The sequence below is a fragment of the Macaca mulatta genome, chromosome 3 (genome assembly GCF_049350105.2).
Source record: "Macaca mulatta isolate MMU2019108-1 chromosome 3, T2T-MMU8v2.0, whole genome shotgun sequence".
Taxonomy (NCBI): Eukaryota; Metazoa; Chordata; class Mammalia; order Primates; family Cercopithecidae; genus Macaca; species Macaca mulatta.
The window spans coordinates 109,771,884-109,796,946 of record NC_133408.1 but is presented as its reverse complement, the minus strand read 5'-3'; the positions used below and the strand labels follow the sequence as shown (position 1 = coordinate 109,796,946).

Sequence of the window (25,063 nt, the reverse complement as noted above, 5' to 3'; positions counted from 1 at the left end):
GATTTAACTTGGTTATAGGTCATGGTGTGGTATGGCACATATCAACTTGACCTTTGTAATAAGAAATGATGTAAAAAGCTCTGAGTTGACTTTTGGTATCTGCTACAATTATGTTAGCAATAGAAACTTAGTCTTATCACAGCTCTCAAATGTAGTATATATTCAGATGCCACATATGACAGAATTTTTGGTGTTCAGAATTTCCAAGTTGATAAATATAAAATATGCAGCTACATAAGAAGGAGACTTATTTTGTGGAATAAAATAAACTTTTGATTCATACCAAGTAGTAAAGATCAGAATGCTAATCCTTCTTAACTGGACTTCTAGAATTTTTTACTTTCATAGCCCTCTAGCTAAAAATATTGTTTTCTTGAAACAGAGTTTTCCATTAAGTTTCTGATCCTGTGAACACCTTGTATGTACATAGCTTAGTCAACATAGGATGGGTTAGTCAGTGTTAACTTGCATTTCAAAGTAGACACTGTTAAATAAAGAAAATGGTGCTCCATTATCAGCAAGAACCATTACATGCCACTTAAAGGAAAAGCAAGGATTCCTAGTTGATGTGTACTGATACATTCAGGCATATGTAGTACATATACTGATGCAAAATGGTGTTAAGTTGCCTAGTTTTCTTATGTGAAACATTAGTTTTAGGGTCGCAGAAATACTGTTTATACAAAGTATAAAAATTGTGTTATAAGTTTCTCAAGTGACCTTTGAAGGGAGGCAAAGTTGGGTCTGAAGCTGTAATATATTTCTTCTAGAATTTTGAGTGGAAATGGTGTATTCAGTGAAATTCATGAGTTAAAAATAGAGCATGAAGACATTAGCCAATGCAGCTGATAACCGGAGTTTTCTGGAAGCTCTGTCATGACTGCAGGGTAAACTAAATTCATTACTGTAAAGCAGAGTTACAAATCCATTTTTATATTAATTTCTTAGTGCTGATATCTGCTATAAATGCCTCACAAGAAAGATATTTTAATACTTTGTTCATTCAAATTGTACTAGATAATGATGGTCACATTGAGATCATTTCTGCTACAGTCTGATGCCTAGTGTTTTTCACTGGTTAGTCTATGTTGTGGGCCAACAACAAGGCAAAGGAAATGCAAAAAGTGAAAGTGCAGTTAAACTGCACTTGCTTTCAATGAGATTCTTTATTCAGTTATAAACTTAGCTTTTAATTATGGTTTCTTTTTTGTTATTAAATTAATATTCTAATAAGAAACTACAATGAAATATTAGAGGTTGAATCGTATATTAGTGATTTACTCAAGATCAATAGTCACTTAATACATTCATCTAAAGAAGGAATCATTTATTCGTTGTATAAATATTTATTAAGTGACATAGTATGTGTCAGACTAAGCTCTGGTGATACAGCAGAAAGCAAAATGGACTATTTTTTCAAGTTGATGCATGAAACTTTTTATAGCTCTGAGTAATATATATTTAATATATAATGTTGATATATTAAATAATTCAACATTTAATCGATTATATAACTTTCTTTAGAATTTTTACAGTTTCTTTGAAAAATAGATGAGTAACAGCTCTTTAACATTTTAATAATCATGAATTAAAGGTCCATAGAAGGATATTTTTTGTAACCAGTTATAGTAATAATAGCTAGTATTTATTGAATACCTGTTTGCCAGGTATTATGTAATTCTCTGTCATCCTCATAACAATCCTGAAAAATGTATTATTTTGAATCCATGGTTATAAATTGAAATTCAGGGAAGATTTGAATAAAATTTAGTTACAGACTTTCTTATCAAACTGTATAGTAATCACCTTGATTGTATTGCTTCTAAAACTGAAAATTCCATGAAAGTAGAGCCTGTGTCATTCTTGTATACATTTGTATCTTCAGGGCTTGCACTGTGGCTGTGAAATAGTTGATATTCAATATATGAAATAACTCACTTCCATAGAAAAAATAAACTTCCCTTGATTCTATCAAAAGACCATTAAGTTTTACTTATCTCTAATTACACGACTGCACAGGGCCATATTGATTTCTCCTCCTGTGCTGGCTGCCTTGACCGCTGCAGGGAGGGGCTGATGTGCAACTGGAAAACACTCAGAAAAAATAGAACCTGGAACAAAGTCGCTGAGCAGGGAAAAGCTGTGCACATATGCCCATCACCTTAAGAGTACAATGCTGCTCTCATTCGCAAGCGAGGGAATCCGTTTCTGAACAATCGACCTTAGTCTTTCATACTCTGAATATTAATAGCCTTGTTCTTACCTAGCCTTACCTAGTCTAATTATTTTCATTTAAAAAATTGTTTTCTAAAAATATTGGCTAATTTGAAATCACACCAAAAGACACTTTATTCTTTTATATTTTTGCTATGTAATTCCTGCTTTTGAAAGGATGATCTCATCTTACGGTTCTCAAACTTTATTGTGTATCAGAATTACTTGGAGGGCTGGTTAAAATACAGATTCCTTCCAGAGATTCTGACTTGGTTCTGGGGTAGGGACCAATAAATTGCACTTCTAGCAAGTTTCCAGGTGATTTTGATCCTCTGTAATCCTCTAAAAATAGAATAAATCTTGGCTCAACACATCCCATTTGAAGGGAAGAGTTATTGTCAATCACTGCAAGGCCAATGATTCTAAAGTTTTTGTTGTCGTTGATTTGTTTTGCTTTCACATATAACAGTCTCCCTGAAATTTCAATGCCAGCATGATTTCTCAGACCCTTTGCCTGCTGTAAAATCTTTCCTCAGATGAGGAAGATTTTCTCAGAAGATCATTTGTTATCTAATTAGGCTTTCTAAGTGGGGAGAAATCACTTGTTAATTGACTATCCCTTATTCACATAGAATTGATGCTGTTCCTCTAAGAAACAGAAAATTCCGGTAAATAAGGTCTTCAGTTGGAACAAAAGTTAGTACACTGTACTTTCCCCTCCATCCCATTCCTTGGAAGTCTAACAGAGTCAAGCTCCCTGACTGTAGGCAAATGCACATAGTTTTATTGCTGTAACGATAGTTTGAGGAATGTGAGGTTGGGAGAAGAGGTCACATCAGTGAGTGAGTGAGTGAGTGAGTGAGTGAGTGAGTGGAGGAGCACCAGTTATTGGTGAGTAATTTGCAGCACATGACAACTGTAGAGCACAAATTCAGTATTTGAGGTAATTAAGTTTTAAATCTTACTTCATTTAGATTCCAGAATCATAGGGTTTGTTAATACATGAAGAGTCTCTGCTTGATTACAGATGAACTGAGGATATATCATTGTGGTAGAATAAATTGGGTTACACTACCTCCCTTGCTTGTTTCCAGTTATCTACTGAGATTGATTTTAGAAGAAAGCGTATTATAATCCAGAAAAACACAACTTGAACTCCATAATGTCTTGTGTTGAAATCCCAAAGGATGAAAATATAATTCTGGAAAAAATAATAAAACATTCTTTATATTTATTTACATTTTAAAAGGGGGTTTATTTGAGAAAAATAAAAACAAAACAATACACTGTACACAATAAAATAGGAAAAATAGCACATATTTTTACAAGCAAAACCACTCAGGTACACTAGCAACAGTCACTCCAGTATAACAGTTATGCAGACAAACCGTATCTATAAAGAAATAGGTCAAAAATGGAAATGTATAAATGCATATCACTGTGGTTGATAATTGTGTGCACCCAGCTTTATATAACTGTAGTCATCTGAAATCCTGATGACCAAGCTAAGCTTTTTGGCAAGATGGATCAAAAAATGCAGTGGGTCACCAACACATATATAGTTACCCAAAGAACCGAGATCCTGATAAATTTTCTTTCACAAACACAGACATAAAAAATCTTTCTTTATTGAAGAAATTTCAACATGTTTGGGCACAGAGACAATGCTTATATGCAAAGTCAACGTTGTTATAATGCACTTCTGGTGGAGTCAAATTTCTGATGTCCAAGGCATTGGAAGGGAAGTCTGCCCTAGTTCTCACAGAGAAACCAGTTCCCCTCCTGTGTGTTCTATATGGGCCCCCGGCGGATCGCATGGTGCCTGCTAACATTGAGGGCAGGTCTTCTTCACCTCATCCACTCAAACTCACACACTAATGTCATCTGGAAGCACCCTTACAGACACACCCAAAAAATGCTTTAATAGGTTTCTAAGTATTTAATCAAGTGATATCTAAAATTGAATCCACAGGTCAACCCCTTGTCAACTTAGCTCCCGTAAGTATCTCCCTAATCATACTTAATTTCCAAATAAAGACTGCAACAACCGCCTAACATGATGCAACTAACATGATGTAATGATCCTGCGTATGACCAAAAACTAATCCCTTTCTCAGAATTCAGCTTTCAAGATTTCATATTCGAGATTTTAATATTTCGAGATTGTCATTTTCAGGATTGTAGACGTGAGAGATTTTAGACCTAAGGGATTTAGACTTTAGGGATTTTGTATCTTTTCAGATTTCAACATTCGGGATTATTGCATGTGGGATTGTGTCTTTCAGAATTATGATCCAAATCCATTTTAGAAAAGGTCATTGTGAGCTAGAGGTCTGAGGATATTTCTGGAAATATTTTGGTGACATACAGGTTTTTTAATACTTCTTTTGGCCTATATGTCTGCATAAAAAGAAATGGGATTATGATAACTTTGAAATAACATTTTACATTAGGATTTAATTCCCACTCTCATTTACTATTAAATTGAGAACCTGGGGTTTTTGGCCCTTGTTATTTTTTATTCCTTTATCTTTGACCTATATGTATATAAAATATAATATTTGGATTAGTTTCCAATAAATGCTTATTTAATTGAATTTGAATTTATTATATTGAAACTTTTTAAACTACCCATCTGTCCTAGCCTGACATTTGTGTTAGTTTGTTATAGTTCTTGTAATAGAACATGTATCTTTTCCCCCAAAATTAGTAAAATGTAGTTTTATAAATACCCCAAAAGAAACTGAGTCACATTTCTTTACTAACATTACTGAGATGATGTGAGAAGAATTAACTCAACATTCTTAATAATGGAAATGTAGTAATCAATATAGTTGATGGTTGTTTTGATGATACTTATTTTTCTTCTCAGAAACAAGTGGGTTTTCTGTAAGTATCCAATGTCTTCTCACTCTAAAATATTTTTTCATTATCAAGAGTTAAATAAAAGAGAAGATTGCTGATGGAAAAACATGCTGCAAGAATGCAGGGATGAAATGTAAATAAACCATGTTAAATAATGGTCAAAATGAAGAAGACACATTATTTGCAGTATTTTGTGTGGAATGCCCTATCCTGGAACCTTTAATAACTAGGATAATTACGAACTCAGTTTTCTGGAGTTGTATTCTGTTTCTTATTCATTGTTATGAAAGCTGAGAGATCTTTTTTTTTTTTTTAAGCAATTGTGGTTTGAAGGTGTAATTTAAACTTAAAAAGACAAAAGATGCATAGGCATATTATATCACTATTGTGATTTTGTTATCCTTTTTATATGTTCATCATAAATTTTTGTATTCTGTTAAAAATCACTCTGAAACAGACAGTGGGTCCATTTTTCATGAGTAGATCATATTAAATTTTATTTGGAATATCTCAGATAATGATTTGTATCATGTTGGTAAGGGACAAGATGGTGAGACTGGATAATACAAATGCTAGACTTATATGGTTAGTTATTAATTACCTGTATTTCCTTAAGCAACTCTCTTTAAAGCCAGACTCCAATAGTGAGTTCTTTTGTAATCAAGTCTCCTTAGTTTCCTCATGAGTAAATTTCAGTTATTGTTTTTCTTAATATAATAAGTTCTTGTTCTGATCTCACCACAAAAAAAAAAGTGGTAACTAGCTGAGTTGATGGAGTTATAGCTTGATTATGGTAATTATTTCACAAGGTATAGGTATATCAAATCATCAAATCGTACACCTGAAATATAAGGAGTCTTGATTTGTCAAATACACCTCAATTTAAAAAGTGTTCTTTAAATAAATGTTTTGTAGAAAAAAAAAAAAAAGTTCTTCAAAAGAAATCTTAAATCTCCAAATGTAAACAGGGAAAAGCGGAACTCCCCTGGTTCCACGGAGCACCTTTTTTTGAGGAAACTTAGGCAACTCCAGGTATTCTATGTCATGAGGCAGAGTTTGAAAACTACAATTGACTCTCTAAACTTCCTCCCGGGTCTAAAATGTGATGATAGTCACTATTTCAATACATCATCCTGAAAGAAAATTGTTAGGTCCACACTGTTTCTATCCTTTGAATTTTACACGTAAATTTAGAAACCAAAAGTTTATTTGTAATATCAGATGGAATCAGATCATTGTTTTTGGTTGGTTGTTTATTTTCCACTGACAGGAACATAAGATTTTGTTGTGTAGCTTAAATCAACTGCAGTTTGGAATATATTTTTTTAAAAAATTGTAACTTATATATCCAAATACAATTTTTCAAGAAGTATTCAGTAGAAATTAATCTGTGAAAGAAAAGGAAATCAGCAGTGCCTTATTTGATGAATGATTTAACATGCTTATTTCTTTCCTTTCATCAAAACTCTGTGTCCCCTTGTTTGCCCCCTCTGACTTCATACTCTGGAATTGACTAAGATCCCTCTTCCATCGGATTATTCTGAGAATCTTGAAATAATCTGCTTTTTCCTCTCTTTCCCTGTTGCTTCTGATGCCTTAGAATTACATTTTCCTTGCTGATTTAGTTTAGAAAAGAGAAAAGAGCTTCCATGACTAGTAGATTATCACTTTTGGGTTTGCTCTTGGAAGTGACAAGATGCTAGGATCCCTCTTTGGAATGTAAAATTTATCTCTTATATAGAAATGATATAAATGTGCACCAGAGACTATAAAACTCTGATACTATCTACTGTACTGTATAGCTGAATGCCACAATGTGTCTAGTAATCTACTGACTATCATAAATGCTATTTCTACAGAAAAGTTAGGAGGCCCATATTTCAGGCAACCAATGTATAGTTGAACGCAGAACAGTCATAGTTGGGTACTAACCATATTGGTTTATCCATCAACAGGTGCGTATGCTCAGAAATTCTGTATCCAAAAGAAATCAGAGTACTTTCTTTTCCTTTTGCAAGCAAATTGAATTTAGCCTGAGAAGCTGAGGGGAAATTTTCACATATAAGCCTGGTTTTGTGTTTTGTGTTTTGTTTTGTTTGTAGATATAGTACTAACTGGATGGATGCAATAAAATTCATAGGTGGTACTAAGATACAATAGGATTTGTGAAATGGACAATTGTCTTGCATCAATAGCAAGTAAAAAATCAAGCCTGTCCTTCATACAAATTTTATTCTGGGGTGTGCTTGTTTTCCAAAACTACCTCTACTAAATCTCCTGTTAGTCCTGAAACTAGAAGGCAGAAAAGCTTCTAGTGCTACAGCCAACTGCAGTGTAGCCTGAGAAACAGGCAACAAAAATAGAACACCAGGATTGCTGTGCGTGGGTGAGGCAGAAACCACATTATGAGCAAAAGCTTCCAGTATTATTTTAGAACCAATACAGAGCTCTGCACTTCTCTCCTCTCTCTTCCAAAAACACATACTACAAAAATAAAATGAAATGAAATGTATGTGCATTTGCCCTCTTAGAATTATGATTCTTAATTTTTTTTCTTGCCTTCCTTTCTTTGGAAGCGAATCGCCAGTATGGAAACACAGTGTGTAAAGCAAGCTTCGAGGGAGGAAAGAGTTAATTGCTTTTAAGGCCCTGCAATAGAGAATTATGGTTTGAAAGATAGAGGCTGGACAGCTGGGTTTGCTGGGGTATTTTTAAATGCATTAATGCAGGCTCCAATCACTCGGCCATGCTTGACCTATTTTTGGCTCAGGCCGACCATTGTTCTATTTCTGTGCCTGTGGGCCATGCTGTTGTTGATTCATATGCAAATGGATTATCACTAGCTTTAGCCAACTTGAGCTGAGAGAGACTGAGAAAGGGGGAAGAGAGGCACAGACACAGATAGGAGAAGGGCACCGGCTGGAGCCACTTGCAGGACTGAGGGTTTTTGCAACAAAACCCTAGCAGCCTGAAGAACTCTAAGCCAGGTTTAATTGGTTTCTTTTTCTCGTGGGTAGACTTAATAATTTTCTACTTATTCTGACAAAGAAATAACCCCGAAGCACGTTCCTGTTTCCCACCTGCTTGTAGTTTCCGGGATAACCTAAACTCCAGAGAGCTGTAGCATCCACTCTGTCCTTTCTGCTTTGCACACAGGTTGGTAACATGGGAAAAGTGTCCAGGTCTTTTTAAAAGTGGATGCCCATTTGAGCAGAAAGGAAATCATTGTTGAAGTTGATCCTCTGCTGCTTCTCCTCAGGGAGGAGGGAGAGCCAGCGAGGGTAGCTCCTGGGGCCGGTGCACTGAGCAGTGATGAATGTTTCATGTAGCTGAAGTAAGAGTGACTGGAATATGCTGCAGACAATTTATGAGAGTGACTCCTGTTTTTCCTCAGATGGGGTGGCTGGACGAGAGCAGCTCTTGGCTCAGCAAAGAATGCACAGTATGATCAGCTCAGGTAAGATCCTCTTTCATAACTGAGACGATTTAGGTTTGAAAAGGGGCTGGCTTGGGAAATGCAGCTAAGAAAAGCACCTCTCTTAAGGAAATTGCTGCTTTTTCATGTTGATGTTGCTATTTTCTTGGTGCGTCTGTAGGGTTTAACTTAGATCCCTTCCATTATTGTTTCTGTGCATATTCAGTCTGCTTAGGGACAGCAGCTTCTGAATGAAATTGCAAACTATTGCTTCTGATGAAAGATGAGACTGAGATAAGTAAAATGTAGTTGGGGGTGTTTTGCCTTTACTATGCAACTAGAAAAAGGAGATCTGTACTGATTGTAAGCCTATTCTAATAGGACTTTAAAAATCAGGTAAGTTCATTTTGGGGCTTCAGTTTAAATTGCAGCCCCGCTAGCCTGACGATTTTATATTTACTGTGTGCCTACAGAAGCATATCTATTTATAGACCTACCTTCTAAAATGTGTTTGCTACAGAGTTATAAAGGTAGTTTTCTTCTTTCCATTATGTGGCTTTTTCTCATCAGCCCCAAATGAAACTGTTCAGGATGAAATAAAATTGTTATTAGCAGATGCTTATTTTAATTTTCTTCAAAAACATGTGGGAAGTCTAGCATTGTCAGGCAGATGTGATGGCATAACACACATGTAAATGTGTTAAAAGCAGGTGCAGCATTTTAAAGGATAATAGGAACAGATTCTAATTTCTAGTTTCTCAGGGAGATGAGCTGGTGGGAGATGGAGCTTGTCAGCCTTGTCAATTTATACTTACTAAATGAACATACTCTCCAGGCAATATCACTTACTTGTAATTATTGCCTTTCTTATTTATTTCCTATGGCTATTTCCTAAAGCTTTGGGAACTCTTTGTTTCTGTCCTCTTCTGAATGATTCAACCTAAAATTGGCTTAAAGTTCCCACTCAGATCCCACCTCCCATGTGGGCTTAATCGTAATTATAGATCACCGCCTAGATTTCCATGATAAGAATGCCACATAAAGCAGTGTTTACTTTGTAGAGCTAGGTGTGAAAGAAATATTCCACAGGTTGGCATGATGTCTGTTTTGGTGTTAATATACCTTCCCCATATGCGGATCTATGTTTAAAGCTAGTTTTCTTTAAACCTTGGTTAGTTATGATGATTTTAAGATCCTTCTGTTGACCCCATCTTTTCATGGAATCAGAATAAAATATCACTTTTGCACAATTCGGTATTTATACACTTAAGTGACAGGAATTATGTTAATGAATAGTGCCTGCTTAACAAAAGCAAACCTACCAGAATTTCGGTACAGTTTATTCTTATAGCTGCAAAACTGACAAGGGCTCTAGGAGGGTTTAACAGGTGTGTCTCTAATGGGACTGGTCATTTAACTTAGCATTTTATTTTTAAAAATATGGATGAACTCTTTGAAAATAACTAGTTTAGAAATCTTGTCAGCACTATGCTTTATCCTTTTAGTCTTCACTTCTGTGTTACAAGTTCGATATTTTTTTCATGTGGTAGAAACATACATGCCTTCCAAGTAGCAAGTGTCTGCTGACGCTAAGGCTGGCTACAGGTGTTTGCAAGCTTTGCTTTTTTCTCCACATCTTTGATAATCACATACAACTTTGCACCCATTTCAGTAGAGATTGTTATTTTCCTAGCATTTAATGGTTTGTGTACAAAGCAACAAGATTTTCAGACAGGGAAGTGCTTCAGGCTGTCCATGCTTTTGCCAGTTCTACGAGAAGCAACGTTTAAGCACCAGCTAGCTATTAAATGAAAGGTAATGTAGGTTAACCTCGACTCCCAAAACCTGTCTGGTATAAATACATAATCACTAAGTTCTATTTATTTTTAAAATTTGAACCATAAAAACAATTGTACCCTTCCTACCGTGCCATATTCCTACCATGCCATATATTTCATATGTGTTCTTAAATTTAATTTACCTAGTCTTTATTGTATACTTCCTGTGAGACACTGGCTCTCCAAGTTGTACTCACCAGAAGCACTTTACAAAATATGATACCTAGATTCCACTCCCAGAATGTCTGATTTAATTGGTGTGGGGAACAGCGTGGGGATTGAGGTTTTAAAAATCTCCCCACCTATTTTAACCTTCAGCAAACTGCGATCCACTGCTGTAGGGCTAGGGAACGGATGGTGATGCTGGTGAACTACTATCAGTAGGTTTTGTCCTTTAACTGCTAAATTAGGGGTGTGTTTGTCTTAATTTAACTACAAATCTTGTTCAGCTCCCTTTTGGACCAGTGGTCTGGATGTGATTCATAGGCTTAGAAGCAGAGTCTTTAGACTTGAAAGAGAGACAGGATACCTGGTAGCAGTGCAGAGGAGTGGAGAGAGCACTGTTCAAGGAGTCAAACACTCTGTATTCTAGCATGAGCTCCACTGCTAGCCAATTGTGTACTGATTTTTTACTCATCTTCAAACGGATGAATAATGATGTCCTCCTGCTTGCCTCTTAGCATTCTTGTGAGGTTCAAATATATCAATATATATTTAAAACATATACTCACTATTATAATTGTTGTTTTTAGTGAATGAACCTAGGATCCTGATTTTCAATGCCATGTTCTAGATTATCCAGCTGAACAAGCCAGATGAGTTACATTGTAGGTCACATGGGGGAAGTGATCGTTTGTTTTGATAATCAGTTTGCCTTGGTTATCTTGTAAATCAACTATTTCTTTTGTTATCTTGGTTTGATAAGAGTTGAGATCTTTCCTATGCAGATTATGACTATAGGTAAGAGTGGGGTGTGTGTGTGTGTGTGTGTGTGTGCTCTGTGAAATGTCTCATTATGTAATAAAGGCAAAGAAGTTGCACAGTATGTGATTGAACAGTGAACCCCAATGGCAGATTTCTTGAGATTATTTTTAAAACGTTGGTTCTGTCATGTAATCTCTTTAGCAATTGCTTTAGAGTTCGCATTTGTTGTTCTAGTTATATTGGATATTATGCACTAATATAGATGGTTTTTGTTCAGAGCTCTTTATATACTATTGGAAGACAAGTGTTTTTTTATTGTTGTATGTTTTTCTGACATTGGCTCAGCCAGGCTGAACATGTTTGGTAGAACCAGGTTCTATAATATTGTACTAATATATTTTAGTTTAAAATTCTATAATATTAAATCTTAGAATTCAGTATGAGTGACACAGTTTGTCAAGTGCATCCCTACTTTTGTGGCTTGTGTGGGCCAGTGTAAGTGATAACTGTGGCAGAAACTGAAGCATGTACAAATATTGACTCAGGTCACTCCGCAGGAGCTGGCAAGATTAGGGGTGTTCTCCCATTGCCAGGCATGTGGCTTAACACATTGGGCAGCAGAGCTATCCAGACAATATTGGAACAATTATTATGAAGGAATTTCCTAGAGCTTACAGAAGTAATGTAAGTTATATTTACAATAAGGAAAGCTCATATTTTGGCCATCTATTCTTATTTTAGGGTATAAAAGAAAAACATTTAAATCAAAATCCTGAAATTCTTTTATATGTCTTTACCCATTTTTGAATCCTTTTGTTCCTTAGTGTGTGGTGTTGAGGGGAAGGGAACATTTTAGATTCAGTAGTCACGTCACTTATGTCTACTTGAAAAGCAGAATCTAATTATGAAAATGTAAGTCTGTGAAATGTTCCTGTCATGTCAAGAATCACTTCTGGTATTCCCCATAATTACTGTTTTGCCATTCTCTAACTCAGGTTATCTTCACTTGCAAGTCTGTTATCAATTGAGATAGATGATAGGTATCAATCAGAAATATAATTATAAATAGGCTCATTGAGAATGGAGGCAAGAATGAGTATTTTATATTTCTAAGGATGACACAGAAGGCATAATTATGGTTATGTCCATTAAGTAAGAAAGTCCAATAAAACCCCTTAGAAGACTGAAATAAATCCAAATTCTGAATTCAAAAAATATTCTAAATGATGATTTTAATTTTGGAGATGAGCGATTTTTAAATGTGCCTCATAATTTCTCACTACTGATAAATAATGAAGTGAGCCCAAAATAGCATGTCGGCCAACAAACACTCCTTCCATCCCTGTCACCCAATATATTCAACAGTAACTGAGCAAAGAAAATGATATAACCTAACACAACATACCTCAGAGGCTAACAGCCAAGGAAAAAATGGATGCGGAGGTTCTTTGATCATAACGGAGAGACCTGCCTCCTGGGCTGTGTTAGAATTTTACTGGAAAGTTGACCAATTCCTGAGAATTCTCACTAAGATTCCCAAATCTGAAGAGAAGAAAACTGAGTGGGTATCCTCACCGTTTTGGGTGGTTCATGTTTTCTCTTGTGACTGAGAAATAGTAGAAATGAAGGCTTCAGCACAGCATACTAAATTGGGAGAATGATCGATCCTTAGCTCTTTGGAATGACGTTCCTTTCACCAACTAACCTTAGAGATTCTACCAAGAAAAAAAATCAACTCATTGAACCCATGGAATTAGATGTCTTAGTATTGCTTCCCACAAAGAGCACCTTAATAAAAACATGAATTTTAAAAAAGAAAAGCTTAAAGGTGAGATGATAAAACAAGAGAATGAGATAAGAAGGGAGATATAGATCTCAGGAAATGATTTAAGAATGGAAAATCGTAATGATTATAGAAAAAATATTCATTAGAAACGGGAGAAAACAGAATAGGCCCTGGTAAAAATCTTTACACATAAAGATGAAAGGTTTGAAAAAAATCAGAGTGAATGAAAAAGGAAACTGGGTTAATGCAATTAGAGAAAAGTCTGTAAATTTGGAAGACAAAGATAATCTAACAAGAAGATTGTGTCCCAGAAGTTGATATTCCAAAACAATGAAACAGAAGATAATTTTGCACAAATGAAGAAAAGTGATTTCACTACAAAAGAAGAAAGCAAATCTGCACATTAAAAGACCTCTCCATCTTTTAAAAAACTGGATTCAAGTGCTCAACAGACTCCTATCCTAATTGGGCTAGCAAATGGTAAATTGTAAATAATTCCTCAGGACCTCTGCTGGGTATAGTGGAGCCTGTGCAGTGGGAGGGTGGGGGAGAAGAGGCTCAGAAGGCTTATCATATGTACGCCACGAACAACATCGGAAGACAATGAAGAAAAAAGTCTCAAAAGTTCTACAAGAAGTTCAACCCAATGTGCCACTTGGATGTTTTTAAAATATAAAGAAAATAATTAGACAAGGTAGAAGTTCTCAAACATGAAAGAGACTGCTTGACAGTGAAAGCCACACAGGGAAGAGATGAACTTAAAACAAACAAAAAACTAAAATCAGAAGTAGAGAAAACATTATCAAAGTAATGAGGGAGCACTGAATGCATTTAAACAACTACTGGATTGTGTTTATAGGGCAGAAAGCAGATATTATAAAGTAGGGGAATGTAAAAATATTAATAAAGCTGACCAGTGTGAGGTGTTGGAGAGAGGTGAGATGGAAGGATGTGAGAAATGCTAATATCCTTCCTTTCTGAGTAGGGGCAGACTCCCTGCTGCTTTAAATAGAAACACACACAAAAAAGATTCAAAGCACTGATTTTTAAAAATAGTTTATTTAACCTTAAAGAGGTCTTTTTGGAAATAGTATCTCTTATGTTAAGGAAGTATTTAGTACATTTATAGTTCCTTCAACTGCAGTTTTAAATCTGCTTAATTCAGTTAAATTTAAATGTAAATTCAGTTAAGTTTAATTTCAATTTTTAAAAATAAATGTAACATCAGTGATATGTTCTTATTCTTATAATTTTTTAAATCTATCCCTCCATCTCCTGAAGAATTCTTATAAAGATAGAAAGAAATTAGGAAAGATGCTGTGCCGTGTTTGGTGAAGAGGAGGGGCTTTTTCTTTTAGCATCATTCCTCTTTACAGTGCATGAAATTTTATAATAGGCATGTATTCTATGAGAAGTGTTTCTTACACAGCCCCACACAAAGCTACTATGTCAAAATACTAAGTGATTAATCGTAAGTAGTAGGTATATTAGTTAAGTTGTTTTCTCCTGCAAATAAAAGAAGACTCTAGTCAAAATGACAGACAAGTAGGACATTTATCATGTAATAAAGTAGTTGGGTGGTTAGGCAGCACCAGGTAGTCAAAAATGGCAGCAGCATTCAGGTCCTTCATATAGTTCCACTCTGCTGGTCTTAGCCTTGGTTGGTGTGATCCTAAGATTGGATCCTCCAGTGGTCACAAACTGACTTGTAGCAGTTCCAAGCATCATATATATTTATGCATGACAAATTGCAGAGACAAAGGTTGGATCCTCCAGTGGTCACAAGTTGACTCATAGCAGTTTTAAGCATCATGTTATTTATGCACGACAAATTCCAGAGACCAAGACGGGAAACTGCTGTCTTGGCGTCTCTTTTAAAGGAAAGAAATCTTACCCAGACTTCTCCAGCAAATCATCCTTTATACTATATTGACCAGAAGAGCATCACCTGCCTATTCTTTCAGTTGTTTTTGAGAGAAGTAGGACCCATGACTGAGCTGGAAAGGCGGGATATCTAAACCTGCTCAAGTTTCTATTGGGAAGAACAAAAAAGCAGAAGGAATAGATGTTAGCTAGGCGCTAGCAGTATTTGCTACAACGTGTATATTGATGATTAGAAGTTTATTCTTTGCAATTTTATTTACTTCTTAGTTTCCACAAATATAATAAAGTAAATGGACTATGTTTATAATTTCCCTTTCAATTGAACTATAGGTGTTGACTTTCTTTTCATGAAGATAATATATCTGTTTAAATACTAATGTAAGTATTTTTTACTAGTATTGAATATAAGTTTTTTTATTAATATTGAATACATTGCCTTTCTTAGTATTGTCTATCGTTAGAAGAAGCCCCCTAATAAAGAGACTGAAGTAATTGTGGAAGAAACTGGATCTCTCTAAGCGAGCAATCATATTTTCTGAAGAAAGGAGAGTCAACATTGTGGCCTCATGCCTTACAAGCATTTGTTATAAACTTGAATAGAGTATTCCTTGTTGGCTTTGAAGCACACAAAACATTTTTTGAGAAATATAATAATACATGAATTGTTTTCAATATATGAAAGGAGGATTATCTTAAAAATACTCAGAATGTCTTTGCCAGTAGGTTGTCATAGATATTACATTTTAAGAATCAGGAACAATTTTTACAATATGGAATGATAACTACATTTTAACATTTTTTTCTGAATTTGAATGCTTTGAAAATAATTTAATTGAAATAAAAGCTCATGCAAATGACTTTAGAAAACAAGCTTTCAAGAAGAAATTCAAAAATATGTTGGCCTCTGCCTCAAATCAGTATGCCATGGTCCCCCCTGTTTCTGACAGGAAGCCGAAGTGAGTGGTTAGCTTGGGATATGCGGTGCTCTTCCTGTTGGCAGTTTTCCCCTTTTCTGTTCCCAGTAATTTGGCAATAAGGAAGCAAAGAAAGAGGAAATGCCTGGTGTTCCTAGCTCCATTCTTCTTCAATTAAGTCAGTTGCACAAAACAAATTTAATTTAAACATTTTTCACAATACTAAACGACCTACACTTTCAAGTGTTATCAGAGAACATTATGTTTAGGTTTACTCTAAGTTGCTATGATTCATGAATATAAGAATAAGTACTTCTTGTATTTTATAAGAATATATTTTCCATTCATTATCATAATGTTAACTTTTCCATAGTAAAATAAGTGATGGGCTTTTTGTGTATAGTGTTTCTTAAATACCCATTAATTAAATCCAGTGAAAACCACTTTTAAGGAAGAAAGAAATTTACCGAACCACAGACTGTAACTAGTCATTTGCTTATGATTAAACTTTTTGCATGCTGATAAGGTTGGAAATACCCACAACTTTATTTTCCTGCTTCTCCTTATGGTTCACCACTTGTATCAGAAACTTTTAAATTCATAATGTATGTTCATTATTGACCCAGTTGCAGCCATGTGGATGTTATTTTCAATTGGCTTGAGGTATAGTTTGGTGAATGTCTGAGGCACGACATTTCCAAACTGGGTTCAAATGAGAATGTTATGAAGTTGTTTCAAAAACTGAAACTTGATGTTAAAAACAAAATATAAAAAAATAAAATAAAAATAAATTTAAAAAAATACCCCCCCCCTCCCCCGGCCGGCCAAAATCCAGAAAACAAAAAATAAGTAAATTTCACTGAGTTTTCATTAAATGACATCATAGCTTGGGAGTTCTTGCTTTAGTAAAAACGTGTTTACCCAGAAAGTTTTCAGGGAACCCCATGTAGGGTGAATGAGAAAAAGCTCTTGTTGAGTTAAGCACTGAATTAATTTTATTCTTGATGATGCTTTTGAAATCTGCTCATAATCAAAATTCAAGGGTGTATTTTAAGTACATGATTTTTACATTAGAAACTATTCATTTTAAGTTAGAAAGAAAGTTATCACCACCTTTTTTTTTTTAATCTGTCATACTCTTCTTCTAGTTGCTTAGTTCCAATTTTATTTTATTTTGTTTTGTTTTTTGAGACAGAGTCTCACTCTGTCATCCAGGCGGGAGTGCAGTGGTATGATCTTGGCTCACTGCCACCTCCACCTTCTGGTTCAAGTGATTCTCCTGCCTCAGCCTCCCAAGTAGCTGGGATTACAGGCATGTGCCACCATGCCTGGTTAATTTTTGTATTTTTAGTAAAGATGGGGTTTCGCCATATTGGCCAGGCTGGCCTCGAACTCCTGACCTCAAGTGATCTGCCTGCCTTGGCCTCCCAAACTGCTGTGTTTACAGGCATGAGCCACTGCGCCCGGCCTAGTTCCAATTTTAGAGGTCTGTGATTGTAAGCATATTTTTTCAAAAATTTTTATGTCATTCTTATTATTGACACAATGGCTAATGTTTCAAAAGTTTCTCTGTGTATCACTTTATCATTTAATCCTTACCACAGTTTAATAATGCAGTAGTTGTTGCAGCAGTATTAGTATTTTACCGTTGAGGAAGTATATTCAGAGAGAACAAATTTACTGATGGTCACTATAGGTAGGAAATGGCAGGGTCGTGTTTAAAAGCCTGCCACTTTTTCTCAAAAAATATTTAGCACAGGATAATTCTGCTTGGTACTAAAAATGTGGACACATTTGTGTATGTATAAACAAATATCTAGGCAGACTTCTTAATCCTGGGAGATTTAAGGCACAAATAGGCAACTATGTTGAAAGTTTTGCTGGAAGATCCTTACTTCATGTTCTCAGTGCTAGATAATTAAATTCGAGGAAGTTAGCACTATCCAGTGCTGAGAGGAGCTTAAGGAAACCAGGCTTCTATGAGAGTGCTCCTTTCCTTGGAGCAGATGCTCTGGACAGAAGCAGCATTCCTGATGCATTTGGCAACTGTTTACCAGCGTTCATGATACACAGATCATGAGGGTAAAGTTAGCCCGGCTTCAAAATAGCAAATTATTATTAATGTATTTTGGCAGGAGAAAGTAATTTTTTGAAATGTTAGCACTATGGGGTTCATTTATTTTGACCAAAAGGTTTGAATTATGCTCACCTTGGTATTTACCTTCAAATGTAACGGTAATAAAGCCTGTATCACCACTCAAATCCTAATTTAACTTGCAATGTGAAATTCTCTAGCCAAAATAAAGATCTAGCTAACAAAATTCAGTTTCTGCTTATTTTGAGTACATATCTGTCCAATTTGGGTCCAGTTTGGACATTTTAGGTGAAAACTAGATGGCTGTGTTTATATGTATTATCATGATACTACATTTTATTTTATTTTGAGTTATATTTTACTTTATTGGATGCATATTATATGTTCTGTAGGTGGGTTAAGCATAAAATCCAGTAATTACCTATTAATCCAGTTATGCAAAAGCCCACTCTTTGCTTTCCAACATGTAATTTTTATAATATTATTTGCTATGAGAATCTTGAGCCATCTTCAGGAATCAATACATTGTAAAAGCATTATTGATTATCACGTTAATGATTGACATAATTTATTGCCTTCCTAGGGGAAAGAAGCTTTTAGAAGATCATTAAATGCATTAAAACCTGCAGATGTCCACATGTCTGTGCCTCTCTTTAGCAGCCTGACTCCTTTGGGTCAGTTATTCTTAGCCTCGGTATTTCTATCTTATGGCATTGCAGGTCTAAGATTAGCTTGTTAGGCGTTATCATGCCATATGAGTTACCTCCTAATATAACTCTACACTGGAATGATTATTTATAGAAAGAGCATTCTGTCATTTTTGGGTTATTTCTAGTAGTTTAAATAAAGAAGAATAACATTCAAGTGAAACCACAGATTCCTTCCTGATGCCAAAATAACATGATAACTGTCTGCTTAAGGGGCAATAATGTTGTTTAAATGTGTGCTTAGGGTGATTGCAGAATTCTTTTTATCTCTGCCACCTTGAGAGAAAAGGGAGCGCTCTGGGTAATGATGTATAATGCTTATGGAAAGGCAAAGAGGCGGCCTTGATGCTGTCTCAGAGCACACAGGACTCTGGTTGATGATGACAACAAGAGACACACAGGGTTTATTTTTAGAAACAGACATTGCTAAGCTCTCTGTTTGGTGTTAATATTGCTCATAAACAGAGCTCCTTGGGGCTGTTGACCCTTCTAGTAAATATGGCATTACACACACATACTGTTTTCTTTTTTCACTTCATAAGAATGATACTATTATTAAATGTGTGTGTGTGTGTATATATATATATATATATGTTTCTAAAAACTAAGAAATCTAAATTCTATTCAGTTTCTCCAATATATTTAGTTTTTTTTTAATCCCATGAAGCTTGGGTTTAAGAATTGGTTTATGAAAAACAATTGACTATTATAAGCACAATAAATATACAGGTTAACCATAAGGTATGGGAAAAAGGCAAATAGACATCATGAATGACTTTTAATAATAACACCAATGCTCCTAGCTTTATTACCACAATATATAAAATACAGCTATAAAAGATACTGTCATTATAATGCACTAATGTAAGTTACTGATTTAAATACATGAGATAAAATTCTCAGCATATGAGAAAAGTAAGTGTAAGCCTCTGCTTGTTGTTTGGGTATTACTACCTTTTGATGTTCCCAGCAAGTCTCATATACAGTAAAATATGCAGTTTTACATTTGAGAAATGTTCTCTCAATTTACTTTAATTGTGTGCTTAATTCAAACCTTAGCAATTGTTACTTTGCTCTAAAATTAGAATTCTGTTTTAATGTTCAATTTGCATTTTATATTTTTTGACTATTAACTCTGTTCCTAAATGATAAAAATGTTTAAATGGATGTTAGTGCATTTTATGTTACACATTTGCCAAATGCTATAGAATGGATAACTTATAGAGGTCTTCCAAATATTCATAACATATTATTATTTTATTTTCTTTTTGAGATGGGATTTCCCTCTTGTTGCCCAGGCTGGAGTGCAATGGCATGATCTCGGCTCATTGCCACCTCCGCCTCCCGGGTGAAGCTGCTCTCCTGCCTCAGCCTCCTGAGTAGCTGGGATTACATGCATGTGTCACCAAGCCTGGCTAAATTTGTATTTTTAGTAAAGATGGGGCTTCTTCATGTTGGTCAGGCTGGTCTTGAACTCTTGAACTCAGGTGATCCGTCTGCCTCAGCCTCCCATGTTTTTAAAAGATAAATATGTTTTGTGTTTTTGCTTTCTCTAAGGAATCTGCTGACCATTAGGAATTTCCAAAATGAAAGACAAAAATAGGAAACACACAGTAATTGAAGTGTATCTTAAAAGAAGTCAAGATGGATATAAATTCAGAGAGTGGAAGTGGAAGCAACTGAAGTAACAACATAACATGTTGCATCCTGACCACTCTTTTAATGAGCAGGTTGAAGATTCTGGAAGATGAAATTGTTTGAAGATTTGGGAACTGAGGTGAAAGAGTCATTTATCTGTTCATTTTTTCACCCAAAACTATTTAAGAACCAACCATATGACACAGAAGATACAGCTATTAAACAAAGCAAGGAGATATATGGTTGGTTGTTCAGTGGAATGATGGATGGATAGATAAAGCTACTTGAGATAGGAATTAGTATTAAGGTGAAATAAAATAAGACAGTGAGATAGAAAGTGACTGATGGGGCAGTATTAGCTAGCATAGCTAGGGTAGTTAAGTGAAGGCTTTTGAGTATGCTAAGCTGTAAAGGATATCTTTCTAAAAAAAGAAAGTAGATTTTCCTTCAACATTTAATTTGGTCTAAGTCAAGGAGAACAGAAGCACGGTTAGAATAGAGTAGGAATGGTCTGGATCTATTTCAGTATTGTTACCTCTGCTTTGTGGAAAGGATGAGGAAGCATTTAGCAGTAGGTAGGTAAGGGAACCAGAGAAAGGCTGTTAGCCATGATTTTCTATGTTTTTCATAGAAATCATGAACCAAGTGCCTCTCTTTTGTATTCATATTATTGACTTGATATGAAGGCTCTTTTAGAACTTGTTGCCTTTGCTTGTTCCTAAGGTTCACCTTTGTCTCTCATCTCACCTGTACTGTCAATTATGCTAAAATTTCTTACCCAAGCAGTATGAGTCATTGCTAGTAGTTTAGTGAAGCGAACAGTTTCTCTTTCTCAGAAACCCAAAAGAAGGGGAGCAGAATATCTTCGCCAGCTGAAGTTAGAAGTCTTAGAACATTTTCTCATAAACACAATATTGCACACTTTTTAAAGGGGTATAAAATACAGTATTCATTACACAGGCATTTACTGTGTACCTACAACGTGCCAGGTATTTAATTCAGGTAAACCATGGGTCAAATCACACCTTTGTTAGGCGGCTGGAGAATCATAACTTCCAAACAAAATATTTAGCATACATAGTCTTCGCTGGGTTAGCAACTGGCTAGATTCCTGACACATTGTTACAAAAAAATAGCTGTATAAGGAAGTATTTCATGAAGGTGACAGATCTATTTTTTAAAAAGGGAGAAACAGCTAAGAGCTATTTTTCCCCACACATTATGCTTTGGAATAGGGAACAACGGTGGATACACAGAGTAGGTTGGACAAACATTTTTGAGGGACTGACACATTATCTCACATGCTTGATGCCTCATGGGGTTTTCCCTGAACATTCCAGTTGGTCTAAGTCAAAGCACAATTAGAATAGAGCAGGAAGTCTTCTGGAGCTATTTTAATCTCCACTGACTTCTGCCTTGTGGAGGGGTGGGGAAGCCTTTATCAGTGGGTAGGTGGGAGAACCAGGGGAAGACTGTCAGCTACGATTTTCTTTAGCCTCAAGAAGACTGAGACCGAGCCAAACTTCTGGCCAACATGCTTTGTGGATTCACAATGTAGCTTGAGAAAAATAGTTAGTAGTGACTTGTTTCCCCCCTGAGTGATTATCTCATCCAATCAATATTTATTGAGTACTTGAAAGCTGTATTTTTTAAACGAGGCTGCTTGTTTATCTGTTATTGTTGTTGATTTCTTATTATAAGAATTACCAGGTATTTCCTTCTTCTGAGATATCTTAATGCTCTAGTCCAACTGGTCATCACTGGGGAAAATTCTCTTATAAGCCCAATGCAAATATTACCTAAGGTCTGACACCGTCACTGATTCCCCTTCACCTCTGTAATATTAATACTTCCCTAATTACGTGTATTTTTTCTCTTTCTCTCTTCTCTCTCGATCCTCATAGTCCTTTTATTACTCTCTTTAGAACATTTCCATTTTCTGTCTTACCATGTGACTATTTATGTATGTGTGTCCCCATCCCCCCAATTAGTTATATTATAAGCTCCAAGAGGAAAAGGATCATGTTTTACTTCTATTTTTATTCCCTACAGTACCTAGCATATAATTGATCCCTGAGACTATTTTTGGATGAATGAATGAGTGATTAAAGAGTACAGTGTTATTGCACAATGTGTTTTTATACATTTGGTATTTTTAAAAAATGATTTCTTCTTTTATGAAGAAAATTACTCCTCTGTTTCTTTGTAGATTTGAAAAATGTAGACATTTTTGAGGAGTTAGAGTCTTTTGCCCCCAAAGTAAAATTATTCATTATAGAATGTAAGCAGCAATGACCTCCAATGCTTTAACAATGTGTATATGACCCTTTAAATGCTGCAGTTATTCTTAACAAAGGGAATTTGGGAATATTCTTATTTGATTTGATTTTTCAATGAATAATGAATGCCAATAGAAATTTCCTGGGATATGTGTCTGCATTCAAAATGTGAAATGTGAAATAGCTAATTTAAGACTGCCTGAATATAAATGCATACTTTTTTTAATCCAAGAGAAGAATAAATTTGGTTGTGAAAATGATTACAGGTGTACTTTTATGTTATTCAAATACCATTTTGCATTTAATACTATTTTTCCCTTCTCCTATATTTTTATGTAGAGACAATTTTCTTAAAGGACAAAATAGGTGGATTTTTCTGTTAATAATAATATCAATTGGAAATAATTTAGCCCCACGATTGCTGTGTAGCTCATCTACATTTATTCTGGCATTATTTAATTAGCTATATTATTTGACAAGGGGGCAAGGAAAGATGATTTTTGATGAACAATTTAATCAAAATCTCAATGCCAAGGGTCTCAGTAATTTGAAAAATTATCTAAAAATGTCAGAGCAAGGAGTTAACATAGTGAAATATTAGGGAAATATAGATGGAATGGGTGAATCAATCTCTATATACAACTCTTCTAAGAGAAGAATGAGAAAATTATCTTTATGTGTATGTGGGAAAGGAATGGTATAGGGAATAGGATGTAAATCTTTCAAAGTAGTCCTTTTGCTCTATTTTATCCTTAAAACAGCATAAGTTAGGATAAGGGCATTAAGACTTAGAAAATTAATTGAGTTCGTTGATAATATACGTGTGGGCCGAGAAAGGAGTTAGATAATAAAACCAAATTTTACAGCATAGGTGTTGAACACAGTGTAGTATATCATGGTGAGCAAATGTATGCCAGTGTCCTTTTAGTGAATTTGCAAAGGCTGCCAATTAGGCTTTCTTATCATTGTTCATTTGTTTGCTGAAAAATCAACATAAAAATGTTAGAAAAAATTATCTGAATATCAACTTAACCTAACTTTTATATTGTAAGAAGGAAAACAACCCTCAAAAAACTGATACCCCTAGTACCCCTAGTCTCTCACTATTTATTGTCCCAATAATTAAATGGACATTCTTCCACATCCTTGATCTGGAAAAATCAATATCTCTTTTTCTTTCTTTACTTTTACTTTCTAGCACATAGTTTCAAATCTGAATATAGATATAACTCTGTTAGAAACCTCTATCTCAGTTCAGTCTCAGATGACAAGAAACCAAACTAAATTGCCAGGTACAGACTCATGCCTTTAATTCCAGCACTTTGGGAGGCTGTGGTGGGAGGATCGCCTGAACCAGGAAATCAAGGCTTCAGTGAGCCAACATCACTCCATTGCACTCCAGCCTGGGCAGCCGAGTAAGACTCTGTCTCAAAAAAATAAATGAAAGAAAAGACAATATATTAATATGTTTAGTAGACATGGGAGACAGCATCTTTCTATTTGATTATCTACTGCCCAGTCAACTTCCTTGGGCACTCAAACAACATGTAACAGAGATTATCTTTATGCTTCACCAGTCATGTATATGAGACCCATTTTCTCCACACCCTTGCCAATATTGAATATTGTCAGACTGTAGATTTTTTTGCCAATCTTAAAGATGAAAATGGTAGAGAATTACTTTTTTCTATGAATTTTTCTGACTACTGTTGGATTTGAGTGGTTTTCATACGCTATTGGCCGTATGCGTTTTCTTTCATGGAGAGATAGTTCCAGGAATGCAAGATTGGTTAAAGGGAAAAAGTCTATCAGTGAATGTTGCCCTGTTAATAATGAATTAAGAAAAAAACATATTCTCATTAGATGTGGAAAAGCATGCAATAAAATTCAGCATACTTCCAGTGTAGAAACTCTTATTAAACTAAAAAATAGAAGAGGGAAATAAGTGTTATCGACCAAAACCCATTCACTCTATCTGAAACTTTATGTTTAATGGTAAAATTAAAATACATTTTCTTTAGTATCAGGAATTGTCTTTGGATTTCCTAGTCAATGTTTCAAGACATGAACATTCAATAAGATGTATTAGAAATTAAAAGGAAAAGAAAGTAATTGAAATAATAAAGAGTTCACTTATATTGCTCAGTACAAAGTCAGTAAAAAATAAAACATTGAAAGGATTATTTTATATAAAAAACAACCAAACACAAAATGTAATAGTGATAGCATTTTCATGGCAAATGAAACTTTTATGGAAAAATTAATAAAATTGTTGAAGGACATATCAGAAAACTTGATCAAATTTGAGTGATGCTATGTTCATGAATAGGAAGAGTACATCTTTAAAAAGTTATTTATTCCCAAATTAATATATGTATCTCTTTATTTTTAAAAATTTTTTAAGAAAAGATACTTGATGAATAGTATTAAATCAGATACACTAAGTGATGTATAACAAGAAGTAAATCATATTTCCACCTCAGCTCTACTAACCATTCAATTTC

At 34.9% G+C, this 25,063-nt stretch overlaps 1 protein-coding gene across 30 annotated transcripts in view; it reads left to right on the top strand.

The window, feature by feature from the left end:
• The window catches only part of HDAC9 (histone deacetylase 9), a 914,219-nt gene that overhangs the window by 403,668 nt on the left and 485,488 nt on the right, over positions 1-25,063 (top strand). For 9 of the 30 annotated variants that reach the window (XM_077998033.1, XM_028845978.2, XM_028845963.2 and 6 more), the window contains one exon: positions 8,474-8,536. In XM_077998033.1, the coding sequence (XP_077854159.1) occupies positions 8,474-8,536 (63 nt within the window). Of the gene's footprint in view, positions 1-7,960; positions 8,236-8,448; positions 8,537-25,063 lie in introns of those variants that run through there. The other 21 variants (XM_077998026.1, XM_028845985.2, XM_077998024.1 and 18 more) reach the window with 4 other exon arrangements.